This window comes from Trachypithecus francoisi, unplaced genomic scaffold, assembly GCF_009764315.1.
Source record: "Trachypithecus francoisi isolate TF-2019V2 unplaced genomic scaffold, Tfra_2.0 Lachesis_group10, whole genome shotgun sequence".
In the NCBI taxonomy this organism is placed as follows: Eukaryota; Metazoa; Chordata; class Mammalia; order Primates; family Cercopithecidae; genus Trachypithecus; species Trachypithecus francoisi.
Genome location: NW_022681455.1, coordinates 28,485,617 through 28,506,914, shown reverse-complemented (window position 1 = coordinate 28,506,914; position 21,298 = coordinate 28,485,617). Strand labels below are relative to the sequence as shown.

General features: G+C 43.3%; 2 protein-coding genes across 10 annotated transcripts in view; one reads left to right on the top strand and one right to left on the bottom strand.

Moving 5' to 3' along the window:
- Positions 1-2,255: 2,255 nt before the first annotated feature.
- Positions 2,256-18,892, bottom strand: ZKSCAN3 (zinc finger with KRAB and SCAN domains 3). 3 transcript variants are annotated; one of them, XM_033216521.1, is made up of 7 exons: positions 18,730-18,892; positions 8,858-9,326; positions 7,373-7,520; positions 5,596-5,678; positions 5,169-5,292; positions 3,966-4,058; positions 2,256-3,577 (listed from the first exon to the last, which is right to left on the bottom strand). In XM_033216521.1, exons 2-7 carry the CDS (start codon positions 9,257-9,259, stop codon positions 2,718-2,720), a joined length of 1,710 nt encoding a protein of 569 aa, XP_033072412.1. In that variant the 5' UTR covers positions 9,260-9,326; positions 18,730-18,892; the 3' UTR covers positions 2,256-2,717. The 3 variants fall into 3 exon arrangements, with proteins under 3 accessions (XP_033072412.1, XP_033072413.1, XP_033072414.1); XM_033216522.1 differs by having other exon boundaries at positions 18,836-18,890; XM_033216523.1 differs by lacking the exon at positions 3,966-4,058.
- The window catches only part of ZSCAN31 (zinc finger and SCAN domain containing 31), a 35,401-nt gene continuing 20,304 nt past the window's right edge, over positions 6,202-21,298 (top strand). For 3 of the 7 annotated variants that reach the window (XM_033216533.1, XM_033216524.1, XM_033216531.1), the window contains exon 1: positions 14,857-14,966. Coding sequence is in view for 2 of the 7 variants with exons in the window: in XM_033216530.1 (XP_033072421.1) it covers positions 14,934-14,966 (33 nt within the window). In the remaining 5 variants the exon portion in view is untranslated. Of the gene's footprint in view, positions 6,213-14,346; positions 14,737-14,811; positions 14,967-21,298 lie in introns of those variants that run through there. The other 4 variants (XM_033216530.1, XM_033216529.1, XM_033216525.1 and 1 more) reach the window with 4 other exon arrangements.

Here is a 21,298-nt window from a genome sequence, read left to right as displayed (position 1 = left end):
TTTTCTGGCCTTCAGACTCAAACTAGAACACTGGCTCTTCCTGGGTCTTGAACCTGCTGGCATTTGGACTGGCGCTCACACCACTGGCTCCACTAGTTCTCTAGTTTGCAGATAGGAGAACCTAGGACTTCTCAGCCTCCATAATCATATGAACCAATTCTTGCCAATAAATAATATACATAAACCAATATTATAAATACAAATATATATGCATACACATACGTACATATATATACATATGTAGACACAGATCCCATCGGTTCTATTTCTCTGGAGAATCCTAATGTATGTTTAGAAAGTTTAGAAATCATGCAATGCATTTTTCTCAATTTAAAAATCCACTCAAACGAAGTAACCATATGGTTTATTACTATAATACAAATAATTTACATTAGGATTTGTCAGATTTGTGTCCCCTAGATCCCTGAAAACCTTGAAGGACCAAGCCTTGGAAACCAGCATAAAAACAAGCACTTGGATATTTCTATAAAGGATTTTGGATGATGATTCAATTTCTACTAAACAAAACACAGCAGGAGATAATATATCACAATGCCCAAGTCATTAACCATTAAAGGTGACCAGAAAAATCTTGTTATGTTTGAATTCTAGAGTTTTTGACTGATATTATAAATATGGAAGAGATTGCTGGTACCAGAAACCGAGTGAGAAATGTGAGTAGATCCAACAATGAAAGCATATTTCTACAATAAGGAGAAGTGATACTAACGAAAAAGGAACTGTCTTTTCACAGTTGTCACACTCATAGGGCTTCTCCCATTGTGGGTTCTCTGGTGTCTGATAAGACCTGAGCTGCGACTCAAGCCCTTGCTGCATTGTTCATTTTGTTAGTGCACTTCTCCTTATTGTAGGAATAAGGTGAAACACTTACACAAAAGTTTGCAGCAGAATAGTCATTCCAAAATACTTTTGTAGAAACAACTCCACTGAATGTATACATTATAAATACTACTTGTATAATGCTGACTAAACATTTTCTCACTTGAATTCACAAGACTAAAATTTTGACTATCATGATGAGAAGAAAAAAAAAGATGATCTACACAGTGTGTTTAACAAAAAAGTAGATAGCCTGAGGAGTTAAATTTATGGTTAAAACAGTCATCATGAAAAATTGAGATGCTGTTACCACACAGGCGATTTGGGAATCAATGTATAAGAAGACTAAGACGTCAGACACTAATAATGGGGTTCTGAAACCATAAGTGATACTCGTTTTAAATATTTGGTGTGAATCCATTCATCAGGAGAAAGTATGAACTTAGCAGGAATAAGTTTTGATGTAGTTTACTACACAGTGTATGCTGGGTAGTAGGGTGGGGCAGGATAGTGTCTATTGTTTTAGCAGGCATTGGTTAGGCCCAAGAGAACTAAATGGAGAGAACTAAGATATGGAGCAGTAGAATATTTATCATTTTATTCTGACTTGATGACTGATTTTCACACTGTCTGAATAGGTAACTTTTTTCTTAAAGAGTAGCAACAGGAAAACATTAAAGAATGAAATTTGGGCTGGGTATGGTGGCTCACACCTGTAATTCCAGAGCTTTGAGAGGGTGAGGCAGGAGGATTGCCCTGGATGTCGAGACCAGCCAGGGCAACACAGTGAGACCTCATATTTAAAAAAAAAAAAAATGCAATTCCATGGATGGCATACATTCATAATGATTTAGTGATAAGCTGTTTAAGGCATTTGCACTAGAATAGAATTCCTAGTCTGGTAAAGAAATGTGGATTCTTGGCCGGGCATGGTGGCTCACACCTATAATCCCAACACTTTGGGAGGCTGAGGCAGGAGGATCACGAGGTCAGGAGATCGAGACTATCCTGGCTAACATGGTGAAACCCCATCTCTACCAAAAATATAAAAAATTAGCTGGGTGTGGTGGCACACGCCTGTAGTCCTGGCTACTCAGGAGGCTGAGGCAGGAGAATTGCTTGAACCCAGGAGGCGGAGGTTGTAGTGAACTGAGATTGTGCCACTGCACTACAGCCTGGGCAACAGAGCAAGACTCTGTCTCAAAAACAAAAAAAAACAAAAATGGATTCTTTCAATCACAGTAACCCTGCCATCACCTCTGCTCTGCCTATGTACTTGGTAAGAAATTACTTGGTAAGATTGAGTCATAATCTAGGTCAGAGAATTGGACACAAGCACAAATGGCCTTGGCGAGAAGTTCTTCAGAAACCTGGATAACATCAGATTTTCAGATCTATGAAGGTAATCTCACTGGTACATTCAATAAACATTTATTAGCACCTGTGGAAAAGGCACAGAGGGGGATATAAGACTTTGTGAATCTGACCAACTGTGGAGGATTCATTACAGTCAAAAAGAATGGTCAGAGAAGCAGCCCCCAAATCACAACCATCCACCCAACAGACATCACAAAGTGCTGGTTTAGGGCAAGTAGCCAGTCTAAACATCCATTTAATTCCAATGGGAGAGAACAAACCATTTCAGGTCTTACCTATTCTAGACAACTCTCCCATAGCCTCCTATCAAATATGTTTTGATTCCAAACACCTTCTAGAACTTAGAAGATAATTTGTCTAACCCAGTCTATATTTTCTAACACCTGATAATGTGTAGTGGTAAATAAAGCCCAGCCCACAATTCCTATAGTCGAGACTCCAGGGGGAGTGGCTTCAGATCAGTGACAAATGAGCACCAACTCTGGCATGTATGGCGTGGGTCACTGTGATAGGATGTTTCTCCCTACGTGGCTTCTCTGATGTTGAACAAGGTATGAAATTCGGGTGAAGGCTTTTCCACATGCATTACACTGATAGGGTTTCTCACCAGTGTGGATTTTTTGATGTTCAATGAGGCCTGTATTCTGAGTGAAACTTCTTTCACACTCATTACATTTATAAGACATGGGAGTTTCAACATTTTCCAACTGGCTTTCCATCCTACTTTTCCAGGCCTCTCCCTGCTCAGGTTCCTGAACATTTTTATCCCCAATATGGATCCTCTGATGTCTCAGGAGATGTGAACTTCGCCTAAAGGCTTTGCCACACATACTGCACTGATATGGCTTCTCCCCAGTGTGGATTCTGTGATGTTCAAGGAGGCTGCAGCTCTGGCTGAAGGTCTTCCCACAGTCATCACACTCATAGGGCTTCTCCCCAGTGTGGGTTCTCTGGTGCTTGATAAGGTCTGAGCTGTGACTGAAGGCCTTACCACATTCTTCACACTCATATGGCTTCTCACCAGTGTGGACTCTCTGATGAATGACGAGGGCAGAGCTCCCAATGAAGGCCTTGCCACACTCCTCACATTCGTAGGGTTTCTCACCAGTGTGGATTCTCCTGTGTTTACTCAGGCCTGAGCTTTGAGCAAAACTCTTTCCACATTCATGGCAGATGTGCCGCCTCCCTCCTGTGGCATTTTTCTGCTTTCTTTGTAACCTGCCTTCCTGTTCACCAGCTTCTGCACATGTAGGAATCTGGACAATGTCTTCCCTCAGGTGGCACGATGTCTTCCCATGCTCCTTTTCTTGAAGCTTCTCGGCTGGAGGCAAGTCCCTGCCCTTAGTCTGTTTTTCACCACCTGAAATAACAACTGGCAATTGTGGGTTATGCCCCGCCATGGAAGGAAAGCTCTGTGATGAGTACCAGGGAGGCAAGAATTACAGAGGTCTATAAATGCCTGGGATGAGGATTTAAGTGCTAGAATAAGAATGGGAATAAAAGGGGAGAACAGGAGTGCTGGGGAGGAGGGAGACCTAAGAATGGGAATGGGGCCATTGGAAAGGTACACACTGGGAGTGGAGGGAGTGGGTGGAAGATGGTGAGGATCCAGGACTATGCTGGGGATATATGTGGTCGTTCTAAGTTCTAAGAATAGTAAGGCAGGGCCATGCATCTAGGATTAGATACTAAAAGAGTTGAACAGAAAGTGACATTAAATGGAGCAAGTGGAAGGATTTCTGAAATACCTTTGAGAAACAGCGATTGGGAGGCTGAGGCTGGCAGATCACTTGAGGTCAGGAGTTCAAAACCAGCCTGGTCAACATGGTGAAACCCCATCTCTATTAAAAAAACAAAAATTAGCCAGGCATGGTGGTGGGTGCCTATAATCCCAGCTAGTCAGGAGGCCGAAGCAGGAGAATAGCTTGAATATGAGAGGTAGAGGATGCAGTGAGCCAAGATTACACCACTGCACTCCAGCCTGGGTGACAGAGTGAGACTCAATCTCAAAAAAAAAAAAAAAAGAAAGAAATGAAACAGTGAAAGTGGAGACTCAGAAATTGGGCACTGATCAATGAAACAATAAAGACAGTTGTCTCGGCTCATATCCCAGGCAGAGGCAGGGTCCCCAAACAGAACTGGATTCAGTGCTGTGAATTTTATGCCACCAATGAGCTACGCGGCCTCAGACAAGTCAGGCAGTCTTCTCAGCCTCTGCACCCTCATCTCTGAGGTCAGGGTCTATAGTCAATGTCTAAGAACACTTCTAACTCTCACAATCTATGGTCCCAAGGCCCGTTTTCTAAAGAGGCCCGCCAACTTTCCTCTTCAGTCAGGGATAGGATCAGGAAGGAGTACATCATCATTTACTGGGCATCTCCTATGAGGCAAACCTGTACTTGGGACTGTATTGACTTCAATCCATTTAACTTAACTAGAATATTGGCAGGGAGAGGAGAAAGCAAGGTCAGAAGGGATAAGCAGACTGGGTGCAGTAGCTCATGCTCATGCCTGTAATTCCAGCATTTTGAGGGGCCAAGGCAGGAAGATTGCTTGAGCCCTGGAGTTTGAGACCAGCCTGGGCAACATAGCAAAACTCCATCTCGACAAAAAATAAAAATTAAAAAATTAGCCAAGCGTGGTGGTGCATGCCTTTAGTCCCAGCGGTTTGGGAGGCTGTGGTGAGAGGATCACTTTAGCCCAAAAGGTTGAGGCTGCAGTGAGCCATGATTGTTCCACTGCACTCTATCCTGAGTGACTGAGCAAGACCCTATCTCTCAAAAACAACAACAAAAAAGAAGGAGTAAGGAGCTAGTCAGTAACAGGTTTTCAGAAATGGTGATTGTGAATCCAAACACAATAGGGCTCAATAGCTTCCAACAACTCAACAGGTTCTAATGCACAAAGAATGCCAAGAAACCTTAACAGAAATTAGTGCCCTTTGGTCTTACCCAGGGAGACCAGGCTGCCATGGTTCTCCTGCTTTTCATCTCTACAGCAATTCCCCTGAGATGAATCCTGCTGTGTCCATTCAGGGGTGACAGTCAGGGCCACATCTTCCACTTTCAACAACCCCTAAAACAATAGGTAATCCCATTGAAGAAGGGGCTGACCAAACTGGTGGAGTAGGGAAGATCTGGGAAGCACCCCCAACCCCCATCCCTGTCAACAGCTGGTAATAAACAGGAAAAGCCTCTTAAGTGGGCACCTAAATAGAGTTAATGATAACCTCAAGATAGATGAGAAGATGCAGATCCCATTTGAGATCTGTATGGAGGATCTAGGATGGGAGTATAGGGGAATGGGGAGTGAGGAGTCTTCACACATAGCTCAACAGTAGTGAGGGGCACTGGGGGAGGGATAGGGGCTCCCGCTCACCTGGGACCCTGGAGCAAGCCTAGAAGCTACCACTGTATCTTCTCTGCAGCACCTTCCATGGGCAAGCACAGGGACCTGGAGAACTAAGAAGGAAGGAAGCTCTGTATGAGATGTACCCTGGCATTCAGCCTCCCTGCCTTGTGGAATCTAAGTTAAATAACTGGATTAATAGATTCCTGTCTCACGTGATTGAGCCCAGGAGTCTGAAGCTGCAATGAGCTGTGATTGGGCCACTGCACTCTCGCCTGGGCAACAAAGTAAGACCCTGTCTCTCTAAATAAATAAATTCCTGCCGAACAAGTTTATACAGAGTGTGCTCCTTTCCAAAGTTCTTGGTCCCTACCCGCTGCAATCCTATGGCTAAACATACCTGTTGTGCTCTGCAGATACATGAAAACAATGCACAAAGGCAGGATCCTTGTTAGCAGTTGTGAAATAAAAAGAACATAAAAATTAAAAAGTTTTCCATTTGAAGATCCTTTGAATTTTGCTAGATATAGGAGGAAAAATTGGATTTTGGGTGAGTATATCTTAGTAGCTGTTAAGGTGCTTTTCGCTTTGGATTTGAAAAGCTAAGAGGAGTCAGACAAAGCTGGGCTATGAAAAGCAGAGTAAGGGTCTGGCTTTATACAACCTACTGAAATTCAAGAGAGAGGAAAGAACTTCAGGTTTCCTTATTATTCCTTATATGACTTCAGGAAGCATATATATTCCTCATATATTCCTGATATAACTTCAGGAAGCAAATTTTTAAAGGGGCACAAAACAGGTGGTTTAGGCTAGAACCTCTGTTGAAAAATAAAGATCTCATGTTGGCTAGAACATCCCAGTGGTGTGTGTCTTGGGAACTTGTACATGTGTTTAAGACACATGAAAGGATATCTCAGAACATACAGCCATTTCCTATGCAGTGAATTTCATATTACTTTAATAACAGACCCAGGATTTAGAAGATTTATACCCTTTAATTTGCAATAGTCCTATAATTTATGAGATTGGCTGGCTGGCTTTACAAATTCTGTTTACTTTCTGCATAGGACTTCCCACTGTCATACGAATTATTAATGTGTTTATTTGCCATCTTCCCCACTTAAATGTAACTCCACTGGAACAAGAACAGTCTCACTGACAGTTCCATCCCCAGAGCTAACTGGCCACCACATTGGAGGCCTCCATAATTACAAGTTAAACAAAGAAGAACAAAGACAAGTAGCTGATATACACAATGTAGTAGCTTACACCTATAATCCCAGCACCTTGGGGGGCCGAGGCAAGAGGATCACTTGAGCCCAAGAGTTTGAGACCAGCCTGGGCAACATGGTGAGACCTCATATCCACAAAAAATTTTTTAAAAAATTAGCCAGGCATGGTGGTGCACACCTATAGTCCCAGCTACTCAGGAAGCTGAGGTGAGAGGATCATTTGAGCCCAGGAGGTGGAGGTTACAGTGAGCTGAGATTGTGCCACTGCACTTCAGCCTTGGTGAAACAGCAAAACCTGTCTCAAGAAAACAAAAACCAATACAACAAAACAAAATCCAAACAAGAACCAATTCTTTCCAAACCTAAGTTTTACTAATATCTTATATACTATGTCCAGTCTTGGTTGAAAAAGTTTTCCATCATTATGTTGGAAATACTCCTTTTAGTCTCAGCCTTAAATGAGAGTTGATCTGTCATGGGCATATACACCACCTATCAATGAATTTTGTTGGCTATCCTTAAATGAAATTGGATGAAGTCTGCAGAATTCATACTGCCTAGAAAATAATCCTTACCTCTGTCTTGTAAGGGCTGGCATCCCAGAGATTCATGCTTGAGCAGAGCCTTCATTAGCTGAAATTGGCTACTTTGTGACTCTGGGGCTGGTGTCAACAATGCCATCTTGCAACAGAGCAGTTCTTGCCCCTGGTCAACACCTGAAACCTAGAAATCATTTGTTCTTATTTTCATTTATTCATCAAACACTTCCATAGAATTACCTAGGTGGCTGGCACTATTTCCAAGATCATTATAAATGTTAACTCATTTAATGCAGAAAACAATAATCTTATAAGGGAGGTATTATTATACTCATTTTACTGATAGGGAAATTAAGGCATAGGCAGTTTAAGTAGCTAACAAGTGGCAATGCTAGGATGGGAGCTCAGGTAGAATGATGCCAGAGCACATGTTCTTACCATTACTCTATGCTCCTTTATACATACATTTGTGTTTTATGAAAACCCATTGGAAACTGGTGCAAAATTCTCAGAGAATATTGATACCTTTAATTATCTGAAAATGGGATTACAATCTCTAGTTTGCAGCATTTGGGGGACCCAAATAACATCACAGTATGTGAAATCACCTAACATGGCCTGGCATATGATATGTCCTCATTAAATGCAGGTTTACTTCCAGACATTTATAGTATTATAAAATTACAGTTTTCAAGTTACTTTCTCATGTGCAGCTCAGAATTTCCCACATCCTTTATAAAGAATGAAGCTAAGAGACTTGCACTGACTTTCCACTGTTACAGGGCTTGGGTGCAATAGACCCAAGTCAAGAACCTTGGTATCCAGCTCACCATTTAGAAGGCTCTGGCCACACAGGTCCTCTGAGGGTGTGTGCACAGGGACACAGGATGATGCAAAGAGGACACAGTCTCACAAAACAGGGAAGAACATGGCGGTAAAAGTAGGCCCATTTTCTACCATAGGTTCATAACCAATGGTCCATGAACTCCTTCCCACGGAGTCCATGAATTTGAACAGGACAAAAACTAATCTTATTTTTAACTGGTCTTTAAGAGAAAGTTAGTATTTCCTTCAATTATGAATGGAAGCAACAAATCAAAGTAGCATAAGCAGTACCCAGGACTTTGTCACCAACAGAACCTGTAGATGTTTTTACATCACATTACAACCAGGCAAATAGACACTTATCACTACTTTGTAATTGCCAGTTATAAGCCCTGTCCCTAGGTCTTATTATTTAGTGTACTAATTTTAAAAAACACATATATGACTTTAATACAAATTTAATACTTTGCTAACTGTATGTTGATATGATTGTGTTCTTTTGTAACCCTTAATGGTTTATGTATTTAAAAAAAATTATTCTGAGAAGGAGTCCGGGGACTTCACCTTACTGCCAAGGAGGTTCACGGTACAAAAAGAGATGGAGAACTCCTGGATCTTAAAGGAATGCCCCTCACTCCGATGTTGAGATTTCAGGAGGAAACAGACCACAGCGCTCAGATACTAAGTTCTTTCTACCTGCGGCGCCGGCTCATCCAGCTGCCTCTCCAAATACTCCAACAGCACCACCACCTCCTCCCCGCTCTCTGGATGCTGCTCCCGCACCCAGCTCTGCAGTTTCCCTGGCAGGATGGTCAGGAACTGCTCCAGCACCAGCAGCTCCAGGATCTGCTCCTTGCTGTGCATCTCAGGCTGCAGCCACTGTCGGCAGAGCTCTCGGAGCCGGCTCAGCGCCTCGCGGGGGCCCGCAGCCTCCGGGTAGCGGAAGCCTCGGAAGCGCTCGCGGGAGCCCTCAGAGCCCAGATCTGGGCTACTGGGAAAACCGGCCTCTTCTTCCTCCACCTTTATGACCAGAAGCTCCATCTGGTCTTCTGTAGGCTGGGCATCCAGGGCTGTGCTTTCACTTAATTCTCTAGCCATCCTGGGCCAAGGCAGTACCTCAGGCCTCACTCACTCTAGCTTCCAGCGCTATTTCTGCAGAAGATTCCTGAAAGGTGGGAAATAATTATTAACCAGTAAACTTGCAAGTAGTCCCTTCTCTCCTGCCCAGGAGCCCAGAGACATCTCTGGGGAACTGCTGCAGAAATTTCTCCATGTTCAATGGTTCTGCAGCTTAATCCTCTACACCACCCCAAGCCTGAATCCCACAGTAAGATTCCAAAGGATGTCCTGGGGTGATCCTGGACATCCCCAAACCCCGGACTAATCAGGAAAAAAACTGAAATTGGTGAGGATCCAGGGCACTTCCTGGTCTCTGTAGGAAGCTCCTCTCAGTGACTTGCTGAGTTATCCCATTAACAACCAGGTCTGTGGTTGTCTAAATTCTAAGACAAGTCTAACGATTTCCTGCCCTAATCCTCAGGACTTTCAATATGAGATAGCAAGTCCAGACCGACTGGACTGATCCCAAGGAGCTGAATTCTACCAACAACCTCAACGACCTCATAACTAGATTCCTCTCAGAGCTTCCAAATAAGAGCCCAGCCCTACCAACTCTTTGGCTTTGGCCTGAGAAGACCCTAATACTGAACTCAGCTGAGCCTGCCTGGCCTTCTGACCTAGAGAACTGGAACAAACAAGCTGATTTTTTTTTTTTTTTTTTGCTTGTTTGTTTTGAGACAGAGTCTCACCCTGTCGCCCAGGCTGGAGCGCAGTGGCATGATCTCAGCTCACTGCAACCTCCACCTCCCATGTTCAAAAGATTCTCCTGCTTCAGCCTCCCAAGTAGCTGGGATTATAGGCGTGTACCACCATGCCCAGCTAATTTTTGTATTTTTAGTAGAGATGGGGTTTCACTATGTTCGCCAGGCTGCTCTTGAACTCCTGACCTCAAAAGATCTGCCTCGGCCTCCCAAAGTGCTGGGATTAAAGACATGAGCCACTGCGCCCAGCCCAGATTTTGTTTTAAGCTGATAAATTTGAGGTAAATGTTATACAGCAATAGAAAACTAATACAATTGATTCTATATCTGCAGGTTCTGCATCAAGAGGTTCAATTAACCACAGCTGGAAAATATCTGGGAAAAAAATAACAAAAACAACAATTAAAAAATACAAATAAAAATATAACAAGAATTTACAAAGCATTTACATTGTATTTGGTTTATAAGTAATCTAGAGATGATTTAAAGTGTACAAGAGAAGCTGAGCCTGGTGCCACACTACTGCAGTCCCAGCTACTCAGGAGGAAGAGGCAGGAGGATCACCTGAGGGCCCAGGAATTCAAGGATGCAGTAAGCTATGATTGTGCTGCTGTACTCCAGCCTGGGTAACAGTGCAGAGACTCCATCTCTTTAAAAAAAAAAAAAAAGTATACAGGAGGATGTGTGTAGGTTATAGGCAAATACTATATGCCATTTTATGTAAGACTTGAGCATCCACAAATTTTGGTATCAGTGGGGATCCTGGGATGAATCCCCTACAGATAGTGAAGGATGGCTGTACCAGTTCTTATCTGTGGTCAAGGTACTGCAGTGAGGGGAAGAAAGATAGAAGGCCCTGGACCAAAAGAAATAGGACTGAATTAACAAACCTTGGCTGCCTGCTAGTGAGACCCTCAGTTATATCTCATGTGACACTTGCCCAAAAAACTGGCAAAATATTCACATTAAAATTCAGCTGAAAGTAGGGTTTCTGCAGGTTCTTCTGATCTATGGGCTGGAGGCCCTTCAGTTTCTCTCAGAAACGTCAAGGAAGCTGAAAACATCACCAAGCCCTTGCTCTGGAGAGAGCACAGGCTGCCCCTGGTCTTTGCCACCTCCTCAGTCTGCCACTCTCTTTCTTCCCCTTCAAGACTGAACTTCTTGAAAGAAAGCCCTCAGTCCCTGATTCTAGTCCTCACCTCCTACTAAGACTTCCACACACTGTAGGCTGCAAATTGCCAACACCACCAAGATTTCGCCTGCAGAAGTAACCAGAGACTTCCTTCAATTCCCATTTTTCATGGCCTCTTCTCAGGCAACTGGCTGAGGATACTGCCCACTTCCAGAAACTCACTTGTCCTTTGTTTCAAGAACCTTCCTTTCTCCTGCTTTCCTCCTTCCTGGTTCTTCTCAGCTCCCATCATAATCTGCTTAAGTGTTCTGAAGCCAGGTTTCCTGAGGTCATCATCATCCTGGTTTTACTACCTACTAGCTCTGTGCCTCCCTTTCCTTATCTGTAATAGGGATAGTGATAGTAGATAGGGCCTTTGTAAGCATTAAGTGAGTGTATAACATCCGTATAACAGTGCCTGGTGTGTGGACATAAGGAACATGGCTGTGCTGCAGCCAGGCAGGCATAGGCCAAGGTAAACATCCTGCATGACTCAGGGGGACTGGAGCGCAGGCACACAATTCCGTGCATTATATAATCACAGTTATGTAGCCATAACCTGGGGAGGCTCATCACCTGGCTCTAAGACACTGTTGTGAGGTGTATAAATGCAGCACTGACACTGTGAAAGAGCTGCTCAGTAAAGCCATGTCCCATCTACCTGCTGTCTCTTGAGTGTTCTTCCAGCTCCCTGCCCCCCATCCACCTACTCCCCTCAGACCTCAGCTGGGGCTTGAACCTGACATTTGGCATAGTGGGCAGGATGAGGTGAGTGGGTCTCCAGCTCCCAGGCTCCCGGGCCAGCTATGCAGCCACAGCATGAGCTGTGGCACCCAGTGGCAGCCGTGGTGTGAGGATGGGCTCTGGTGGAAACATGGGCGACACTGGACAGGCCCTCCACGAGTGTGGAGAAGGAGCTGAAGCACCTGAAAGTGCACAGCACCGAGGAGTGTGCCTTTGCCAACAGAGTCATATGGGCATTTGTGACTGTGCTGCAAGAAGTGCATGCCCAGTCTCTGCTGGACGCAACGCAGGGAGGAGGAAGAACCTCCATTACAGGCTCACCCAGTGGTCTGCTAGAAAATAGAGCATGAACAGCCACTGGGCCCCAAGGGTGGGCCTAGAGACCCCCTACCATAGTGAAGCACATTTCATATAGTGTTTGTACCCGCACTGAGTTGCAGGAGTTAGGTAAGCAGTGCCAGTAGCATCTGGGGGAGCCCCTCCCTGCCTGAATTCTCTCTCTCTGGGACAAAGGAGCTGATCCATTTCCCGCTCCGCCTCTGAGATGAAAAAGCTGGCTTCTTTAATTACTGTGTGGACTGATGCAGTGAAATACCAGAAACGGTCAGTAGATGGCAGTCGTATACAGACTTGTGCAAGTCATTCGTGAAAAGGACATTGCTGGGCGACTCGGTCCCGCCGGAGCGTTCCAGCTCAAAGATTACCTGCTGCAATCAGGCAGAAATGTAAAGCCTGTCCCGTTTGATCGGGAACAGGCCAAGGTGCCGGACTTAGGGGGACACCGGACAACCAAAGGCCGTATATGGACTCGGCAATCTACTGGTCCCTAAACCTGAATAAGTTTCCGGGCAGAGCTGCATTTATTGACGGTTATGAAAGCTGGTCAGTGAAAGTGAAACCTGTACCTTCGGAGCTTGGTATCGGCCGCTTGGCTCCCCGCTTATGCACTGTGTATGTCTCTCCCATGCCTGAGGACAGGCTGGGGTGGATGTTTTGCACGGCTTGGCAGCTGTGCCATCTATCATGGATTTGATAGACCACCTGACAACAGAACTGGGATGGTGCCACTGTGTGGTGGACTTGGCCAATGCATTCCTCTTAATCGACATTGCTCCAGAGAGCCAGGAACACTTTGCCTTCATGGGAAGGTGATGATGGACTTTCACAGTGTTGCTGCAGGGATATATGCATAGCCCCAACATATGTCATGATCTTATTAATGATGTTATTATATTAACCTCTGATTCTCTTGCAGATTTAGAAGCAGCAACGCAGCCTCTTGCCTGGAATTGGGATGATGCGGCTGAAACCACCTTCCTGGCAGCCAAACAGGCTATTCAGCAGGCACAAGCCCTATGGGTAGCTGATCAGGGGCACCCATTTCAACTTGATGTGCATATGACCACAGATACTTTTGACTGGGGCTTATGGCATCGCACAGAGCTCTTTGGAATGCCAGTAGACTTTTCGTCCCAACTTTGAAAGGGAGCTGAGCTCTGGTATTCCTCGACAGAGGAGTTAGTAACTGCATATGCTGCCCTTTAGACTCATGACAGCCTGGCAGGACGGGCTACAGTCGTTGTGCGCATGACTTACCCAACAGCAGGGTGGGTATGCTCATGGGTAACAACCCGCACACTGGGATGGCACAGACATCCACATTTGCAAAGTGGGGTGCCTAAGCCTACTTGGAACAGTAAAGTATGCTAAGTCAGGTCCCTTAGCAGCACAATTACAAGAAGTCTTAGTACCTACTATCCTAATGCAAGATAAGGCTATGGGACCTGAGGCACCCCTACACCCTGAGCCTTCATCTTTTAAGGAAGGGCATCCCTGCATTCCCAATAGGGCGTGGTACACAGATAGGTCTAGCCAGGGTGCTACTGCTGCCTGGACTGTTGTTGCAGCCCAGCCTAGTACTGACACCCTATGGTTTGATACCAGGTATGGACAAAGTAGCTAATAAGCTGAACTCAGGGCAATGTAAATGATGATCACCAAGAAGGTGACACCTATGGTAATCTGCACCAATAGCTGGGCAGTTTATCAAGGCTTAACCTTGTGGCTAACTACCTAGAAGTTACAGAAGTGGTTAGTCACTGACCCATGTAGGGCCAGGCCATGTGGCCAGACCTATGGGAGAAAGGATGACTTCCTCCAACCAGGTATGGGGACAAATGGTAACCTGTTGTTGCCTGCCCCAATGCTCCCAAAGGTAGGGAAGCAAAAAACCTGGCTTAATATATAAAGCAACATCGGGGTAACATCACCATGGGGTGGTTGCCTACTATAACCTGAAATTATTGCTCCCTGTATTACTACTGTGGCCCGAGCGCCTACAGCTTATGTGTCAAGCCTCTATGTATACACTGGGCCTGTGTGCCCAGAGCCTATGTGTCAGACTTACGAGTCAAGCCTGTGTGTATGTATCAGCCCTGGGTGCCGAAAGTGTGTATGTCAGGCCTGCGTGCCAAACCTATATATTGGGCCTGTGTACCTAAAAACCTATGTCTCCCTCGGCCAACGGGGTGGAGTGTAAGGTAAAAATGGATGTGCTTTGGTCAAGAACAGGCCGAGGCAGATATGCAGGCCAGTGTGACTCAGCGAGTCTCGAACGCAGGCGCACCGCTCCACTTGTTATATAACCTGTTTGTGTAAGCTCATACTTGACTCACAGCCACTATTGTGTGTAAATGGTATAACTGCCCTGCTGACACTCTACATAGGACTCATGCCCAGAGAGAGAGGGAAAAACTGCTGACCCTGGAAGAGAGAACTGGCCGTCTTGCAGACTGACAGAGGGGAGCCAAGAATTAACAAGCGTGCCAAGGAGTACAGCTGTAAGTGTGGGAGTGGCAGAAGCCACAGAGCCGGTTGCTGAGAAGGGCTGTGGTCGGAGGAGGCACCCGAGACAGAGGCAGACAGTGTGAGAGCTGCAGCAGCTGCTGCTGACTAAAATCATATTTTACCTGTCTACAGGCCCAAGTGTTCTTTCAACTATCTGCCACCCATCCAACAACTCCCCTCGGACCTCAGTATGGGCTGGAAGCTGACACTTGGCATGACAATGGTAAGTACCATATACATATTGGCTAATAGTATAATTCACTGGTCTTTCTTTTTTTAAATAAGAGTAGGCATGGTGGTTCTGTTCTTGACCTTTTCTTTTCTCTATCCACAGTCTTCCCCAGAACTATGTTTAATCACTTGCAAGGTTTTAACTTCTATTTCTAGACTGTAGACTCCTGATCCCTATCCTGAGCTGCCTCCCAGATAGTCCTATATGGAAATCTTGCAAACAAATCCAATTCAATATGCCCCAAATCAAACTGATTTTCTTGCTTCTTAATCTACTCCTTCCTCAGTATGGTATTCTCTAGAAACAATAGCACCAGCCACCAGGTTTCCTCAGAGTCATTACTTTGTAATGGATGATTTCTATATTTTAGGAGGGAGAAGTAAGATATTCTGAAAGACAGCGTATCCCAGAAGCCATGAGACCTGGGCCTGATCTAAGAGGGAAGGGAAACCTGAGATTCCTGTGAACCAGCTGGGACTAGATTTTAAACTAGAAGTGAGTGACTGCAAAATTATTTGACTGGACTCAGATGTCAGTAAGTCTGTCTTTACTCAGTGGAATGGAGAGGCTAGAAAATGTAAGGCTGGGCCGGGCACGGTGGCTCACGCCTGTAATCCCAACACTTTGCGAGGCCGAGGTGGGCGCATCACAAGGTCAAGAGATCGAGACCATCCTGGCCAACATGGTGAAACCCCGTCTCCACTAAAAATACAAAAATTAGCTGGGCATGCGTGGTGGCAGGCACCTGTAGTCCCAGCTACTTGGGAGGCTGAGGCAGCAGAATCGCTTGAACCTGGGAGGCAGAGGTTGCAGTGAGCCGAGATCGTGCCACTGCACTCCAGCCTGGCAACAGAGCAAGACCGTCTCAAAAAAAAAAAGTAAGGCTGGTAGAGGTTACAAAGGGAAAAACAATTTCAAATCTGTATCCTGAACCTCTATTCCTCAGTCCAACTCTCTATAGTTCAAAGGATGGTAGGGAATAGAAGGAAATTAGGAAACTGAGAGAACCCATTGATTGTTACAAATGAAAAGTACCAGAAAACACTTCCTCCTAATAAGCTGCCACAAGAGATCTGGGGCACTGCTACATGAGCTAATAACCAAAATAAGTGACCCTAAATCTAATCTAGTCTTTAGATCCAAATACCAGTGTACAGGCAAAATATAGGAAAAAATTATATTAAAGGCTTTCAAACTTTGTTACATATTAGAATCACTAGGGAACTTATAAAACTCCTAATGCCTTGGGTACAATCAAGATCAATCAGGCTGGGTGCAGTGGCTCACACCTGTAATCCCAGCACTTTGGGAGGCTGAGAGAGATTGCCTGGAGTCAGGAGTTCAAGAACAGTCTGGCCAATATGATGAAACCCTGTCTCTACTGAAAATACAAAAATTAGCTGGGCATGGTGGTACACACCTGTAATCCCAGCTACTTGGGAGGCTGTGGCATGAGAATCACTTGCGCCTGGGAGGTGGAGATAGCAATGAAAAAAAAAAAATCAATTAAATCACTCTCTGGGGGTGGGACTCAGCATCAATAACTTTTAAAACTTTCTAGGTGATTCTAACGTGCAGCCGAGTTTGAGATCTAATAAGTTAAAGATACTAAAAAGAAGCAATCGACCAAATCCAGAATGTGAGGCATTTTATAAAACAGAAGGTTCAAGTTCCTCAACAAATAAATGGTATTTTTATCAAAAGGAGTGGGAGGGAATGGGAACAGTCATAGATTAGGAGACTGAACAGACTTATCAAATAAATGCAAATGGTGAACCATATTTGGACCCCACTGAAAACAACTGTAAAAAGACTGTTAAAAAAAAAAAACTGTAAAAATATTTGAGACAATTATTTGAAAATCAAGATAATGATATCAAGGAATTACTGTCAATTTTGTTGCATGTGATGATACTATGATTATATTAAGATAAAAGTCCCTATATATAAGAAATTGACACTGAAGTACTTGTACTTGTGAGTGAACTAAAATGTTTCCATCTGCAATTTGCTATAAAATGAAAGAGAGGAGGGATGTAATGAGAAAAAAAAAAAAGAAATAAAGAAAGAGGGGGAGAGGGAGGGAGGGAAAGGAAGACAAAGAAAGGAGGGAGAGGGAAAAAAAGGAGAGAGGGAAAGAGGGAACAAGTAAAAGGGAAGGAGGAAGACAGAAGGAAAGGAGGAGGAGAAGGGAAGGAAAGAGAGGGGAAAGGAGGGAAAAGAAGAATGAAAATGACCAAAAGATGATGGCTGAAGCCGAGTCATGGTTATATTGGTGTTCACTGTAACATTCTCTCTACAACTAAATGTGTTTAAATTTCTCTCCAAAATTTTAGAAAATTGAACAAAGTCCTAACTTCCTTCCTTCCTGAATAATACAGTCCAAAAGCATGAAGGTAGGGTCAAAGAAGGCAAGAGAGAGCCACAGCCCAACCCAGAGTGAATCTGGAGCCCAAGTGGAATGAGGAGGGTGTCCACGGTGGGAAAGGGAGGAAGTCTACGGCAGGAAAACAACACTGATACATTTATATCATTTATTCCACAAACTCCATTTAGGTTTCACTACCTGGACCCTACTTGGATCTGAGCCAAACTGATCACAGTGGGAAGGCACAAGATTGGGAAATTGGCTGCAAACACAAATTATTTATCAAATCAGTAAATATACTGACGATAAGGAAGGGAAAGTTTCTGATTAACAGAAAAGAGTTACAAGTCTAGAAAAGAGAGTTAACCCTGTTGAAGTTGGGTTGAAATGAAGGGTGTTAGTATGAAGCCAGTTTCAGGCTAGGGCGTTCCTGGAAGCTCAAAAACTGGTGCATCTCCAGCACTAAGCAGGACATCAGATTTTTGCTAAAACCAGGGGTCCTCATCCTTTTTCACTATTAAAAACTTCTATTGTTCCTCCTAATCTCCAGCCAAGGAAAAGGTACCCCCGAATCTTAAAGCCTTTGGGAGTTTGAGTATCACAACGTACAACACAAACCAGTTTTGGTCTTTGCTTTGGGATAGGCTCTTTTTCAGAGTATCTTATTTTTCCCTCCTAAAATATAGAAATAATCCATCACAAAGTGAATTGATGAATGACACTAAAATTGAAAACAACCGTACAAAAGCCAGTAATTAAAGATAATGTGTCATCATAGTTATAAATAATAGTACTACTAATAAAAGCAAATCTTTAAATCATGCTTACTCTGCACCTTACACATATTAATGCATTCAATCCTCACAACAACCCAGTGAGTTAGGGAATATTATCCCATTTTGCAAAATAGTAAAATGAGGCAGAGAGAGGTTAGGAACTAGTGAAAAGTCACACAGCCAATAAGTGGCAGAGGCAGGATTCGAATCAGGTAATCTGACTTGAACGTTCTGGCTCTTGGCCAGTACCACAGAATAATTTAAAGACCTTGAAACTGACCTTGTTACCAGGCACTGCAAAAATGTAACAGCTCCCATTTTCGAGGCTTGTCTATGTGACCCATGCATCCCGTCTCCAGATACCCTCAAGAACCGACCCAGACACTCGGTAACGGCTCTAAACAAGGGACACTTATATTGGGCTCTATGAGGGAACGCCGAGCACCACTTCGTTCAGACGCAGAGCGCCCTTCCCTCCCCACCGGCTTCTCGCAGGGGTCTCCCTCCTTGGGAGCGGAGGCTGCAGGAACTGGGGAGGGAAGGGCCTCTCTCCACAAATTCACACACACACACACACCACACACACACACACACACACCTGCAAACGCACCTCTACCAGGGGACAAAAGAACTGCAGGACCGATAGGAGGAGAGCCGCGGGATGAGATTTAACCCCATAGTGGAAGGCGGACGCCCAACCGGCGTCCGCTACTCACCCCATACTCACAAAGTGCTCGAAACTAGCAAACCACCCGCAAGGCGGGGCACAGAAGCCACTTCCGGGCCTCTCTAGCCACCTCCCTGACAGACTCTGTCGTTTGCTAGCTCGACACCTCGTTTCCCCTCCCCTTTTGCTATTAAAGAGGCTTTTGATTTTTTATTTTTCCAGCTATAACTAAGGGAGAAAGGCAAGGTGCAGAACTCTTTCCATAATTTGCTATATTTGCGAATAGAAGAGAGTAAAAAGAATCTAAACTATGCTTGCCTGTGTGGCACAAATAAGCCCTGGAAAAATAAATCGGAAAATTAATAATGGTGGTTACCTATGAGAGGTGAACGGTCAGCAACTGAGTGAAAAGGGGGACAAGAGTGAGAAGGAAAGTGTTAGGGTACGTGTTTTAAATGTACTTTTAATTTTAGAGTTGATTGCATTGCCTAATTAAAATATGAATTCTAAATACATGAATTTTAAGGAGTATGCTGCGTGGTTTACATAGAAAATCCAAGATAATCTAACACTCAAATTATGATGATTAATAAGAGAGTTTAGCAAGGTGGCTGGACTTTTTAAAATTCATGTTCACAATCACATTCTTCATCAAAATTATAAAAATATAATTTTTAAAAGACAGCTATCACAGAAGCAAAGAAACACAAAAGATACCTGAATGGAAACATTAGAAACTTTATTCATTAAGGATAAGTATGTGAAATATATACCATGTCTATACATATGAGAACTCAATATCATAAAGATATAATTCCCCCTTCCTAAAATAATACACAAATTCAGTACAAAGCAAATCAAGATTCCAATTATGCTCGGTGGAACTTGACTAGTTGATTTTAAATTTACACGGAATAATTAAAGAGGGATGAATCCAAGACATTTTTAAAACAAATGAAGGAGCTGCAGAAACTTGCCCTATATAATTTATTATAAATTTATAGCAGCTAAGACAATATAGTATTTGCACAACTACAGACAAATAGACGAGTGAAACAGAAGTGAGGACTGAGTAACAAACATGTATGTGTGGCTGCTTGATATATGACGGAAATTGCATTACAAATTGCTGAGGAAGAAAGGAGCTACTTGACAAATAGTACTGTAATATTTGGATATCTAAATGGAAAAAAAATAAAATTGGGTTTCTAGTTTATATGTTGCACAAAAAATCAATTCCAGTAAGCAAACTTTCAGACTTTTAAAAGAAAATTTAGAATCATTGCTCTTTTTTCTATTCACAAGTTTGCTTCTATAGAATCATTTTTTATGAGCTCAAGTAAAGTAAGGTTTCTTTTAAACTGCACAAACATACAAACTATAAGGAAAACAATAAATAAATTTTCTATATCAAAAGATACTAGAAACTAATGGAAAAGAAAATTAAATTAAAAGGTTGGGAGAAGATATTTGCAACACATACAGTCAACAAAGGATCAGTCCACTGAATATATAATGAACATCTCCAAATGAGTAAGAGAGAAAAAGTCAACAATCATGCAGAAAAAAAAAAAAAGGCAAAAAATATGCACAGGCAATTCCCAGAGAGGAATCTTGAATGACCAATAAACATAAGCATATATAGTTAATCATTAGCAATTAAATAAAGGCAAATTGTAAATCATTTTATACCAACACTGATAAGAATGTGAAAATTTTTAGACTCTCATACATAGTTGCTGGGACTATAAATTGGTACACTCATCTAAAAAAGCAATTTTGAGTTATATAGTAAAGTTGAAATATATGGTAAACCTGAAAATGATACACACATTGGCCCAGCAGCTTCAAAGGACTTACCCTGTAGGAGCTCTTGTACATAAACAAAAATGTTAATTGACTAATCTAGGCCAGACATAGTTTCAGATGCTCAGGATATAACAAAGGCAATAAAAGGTAAAGACCCCTGTTCTCATACAGCTAATGTTCCAAGGGAGACTGAATCAAAAATAAATAAATAAATAAATAAAATAAACAAAAACAAAGAAAAGAATTAAGCAGAATAAATAAATACATAAACTGGAATGGAAGTTGATAAGCACTGTGGTTTTAAAAACGGGAAAGAGAGGAAGAAAAAGAAGAAAATCAGGGTAGAGAGATGAGAAGTCCTGGCATGAGAGGGGGCTAACTTCAATATAAATAAGATGGTGTAAGTCTGGTGACATTTTGACAAAGATCTGAAGGAGATGAAGGAGTTAGCCCTCTGCATATCTAAGGAAGAGTGTTCCTGGTAGAGGAAACAGCAAGGGAGCCAGATTGGCTGAGGTGGAGTGAACAATAGAGGGTATCAGCCATAAGGTTACTCTGGGATTTTTAAGCAAGAATTTTAGTGAGTTGTGCTTTCAGGAATAACACTCAAGAGAAGTTAAAGAAATAGGGCTAGGCAGAGTATTTGAACTGTGGTGCAGTTACAAGAGAGGCTCCAGCTGATCCTCTCAGGAGCTCAAGGGAT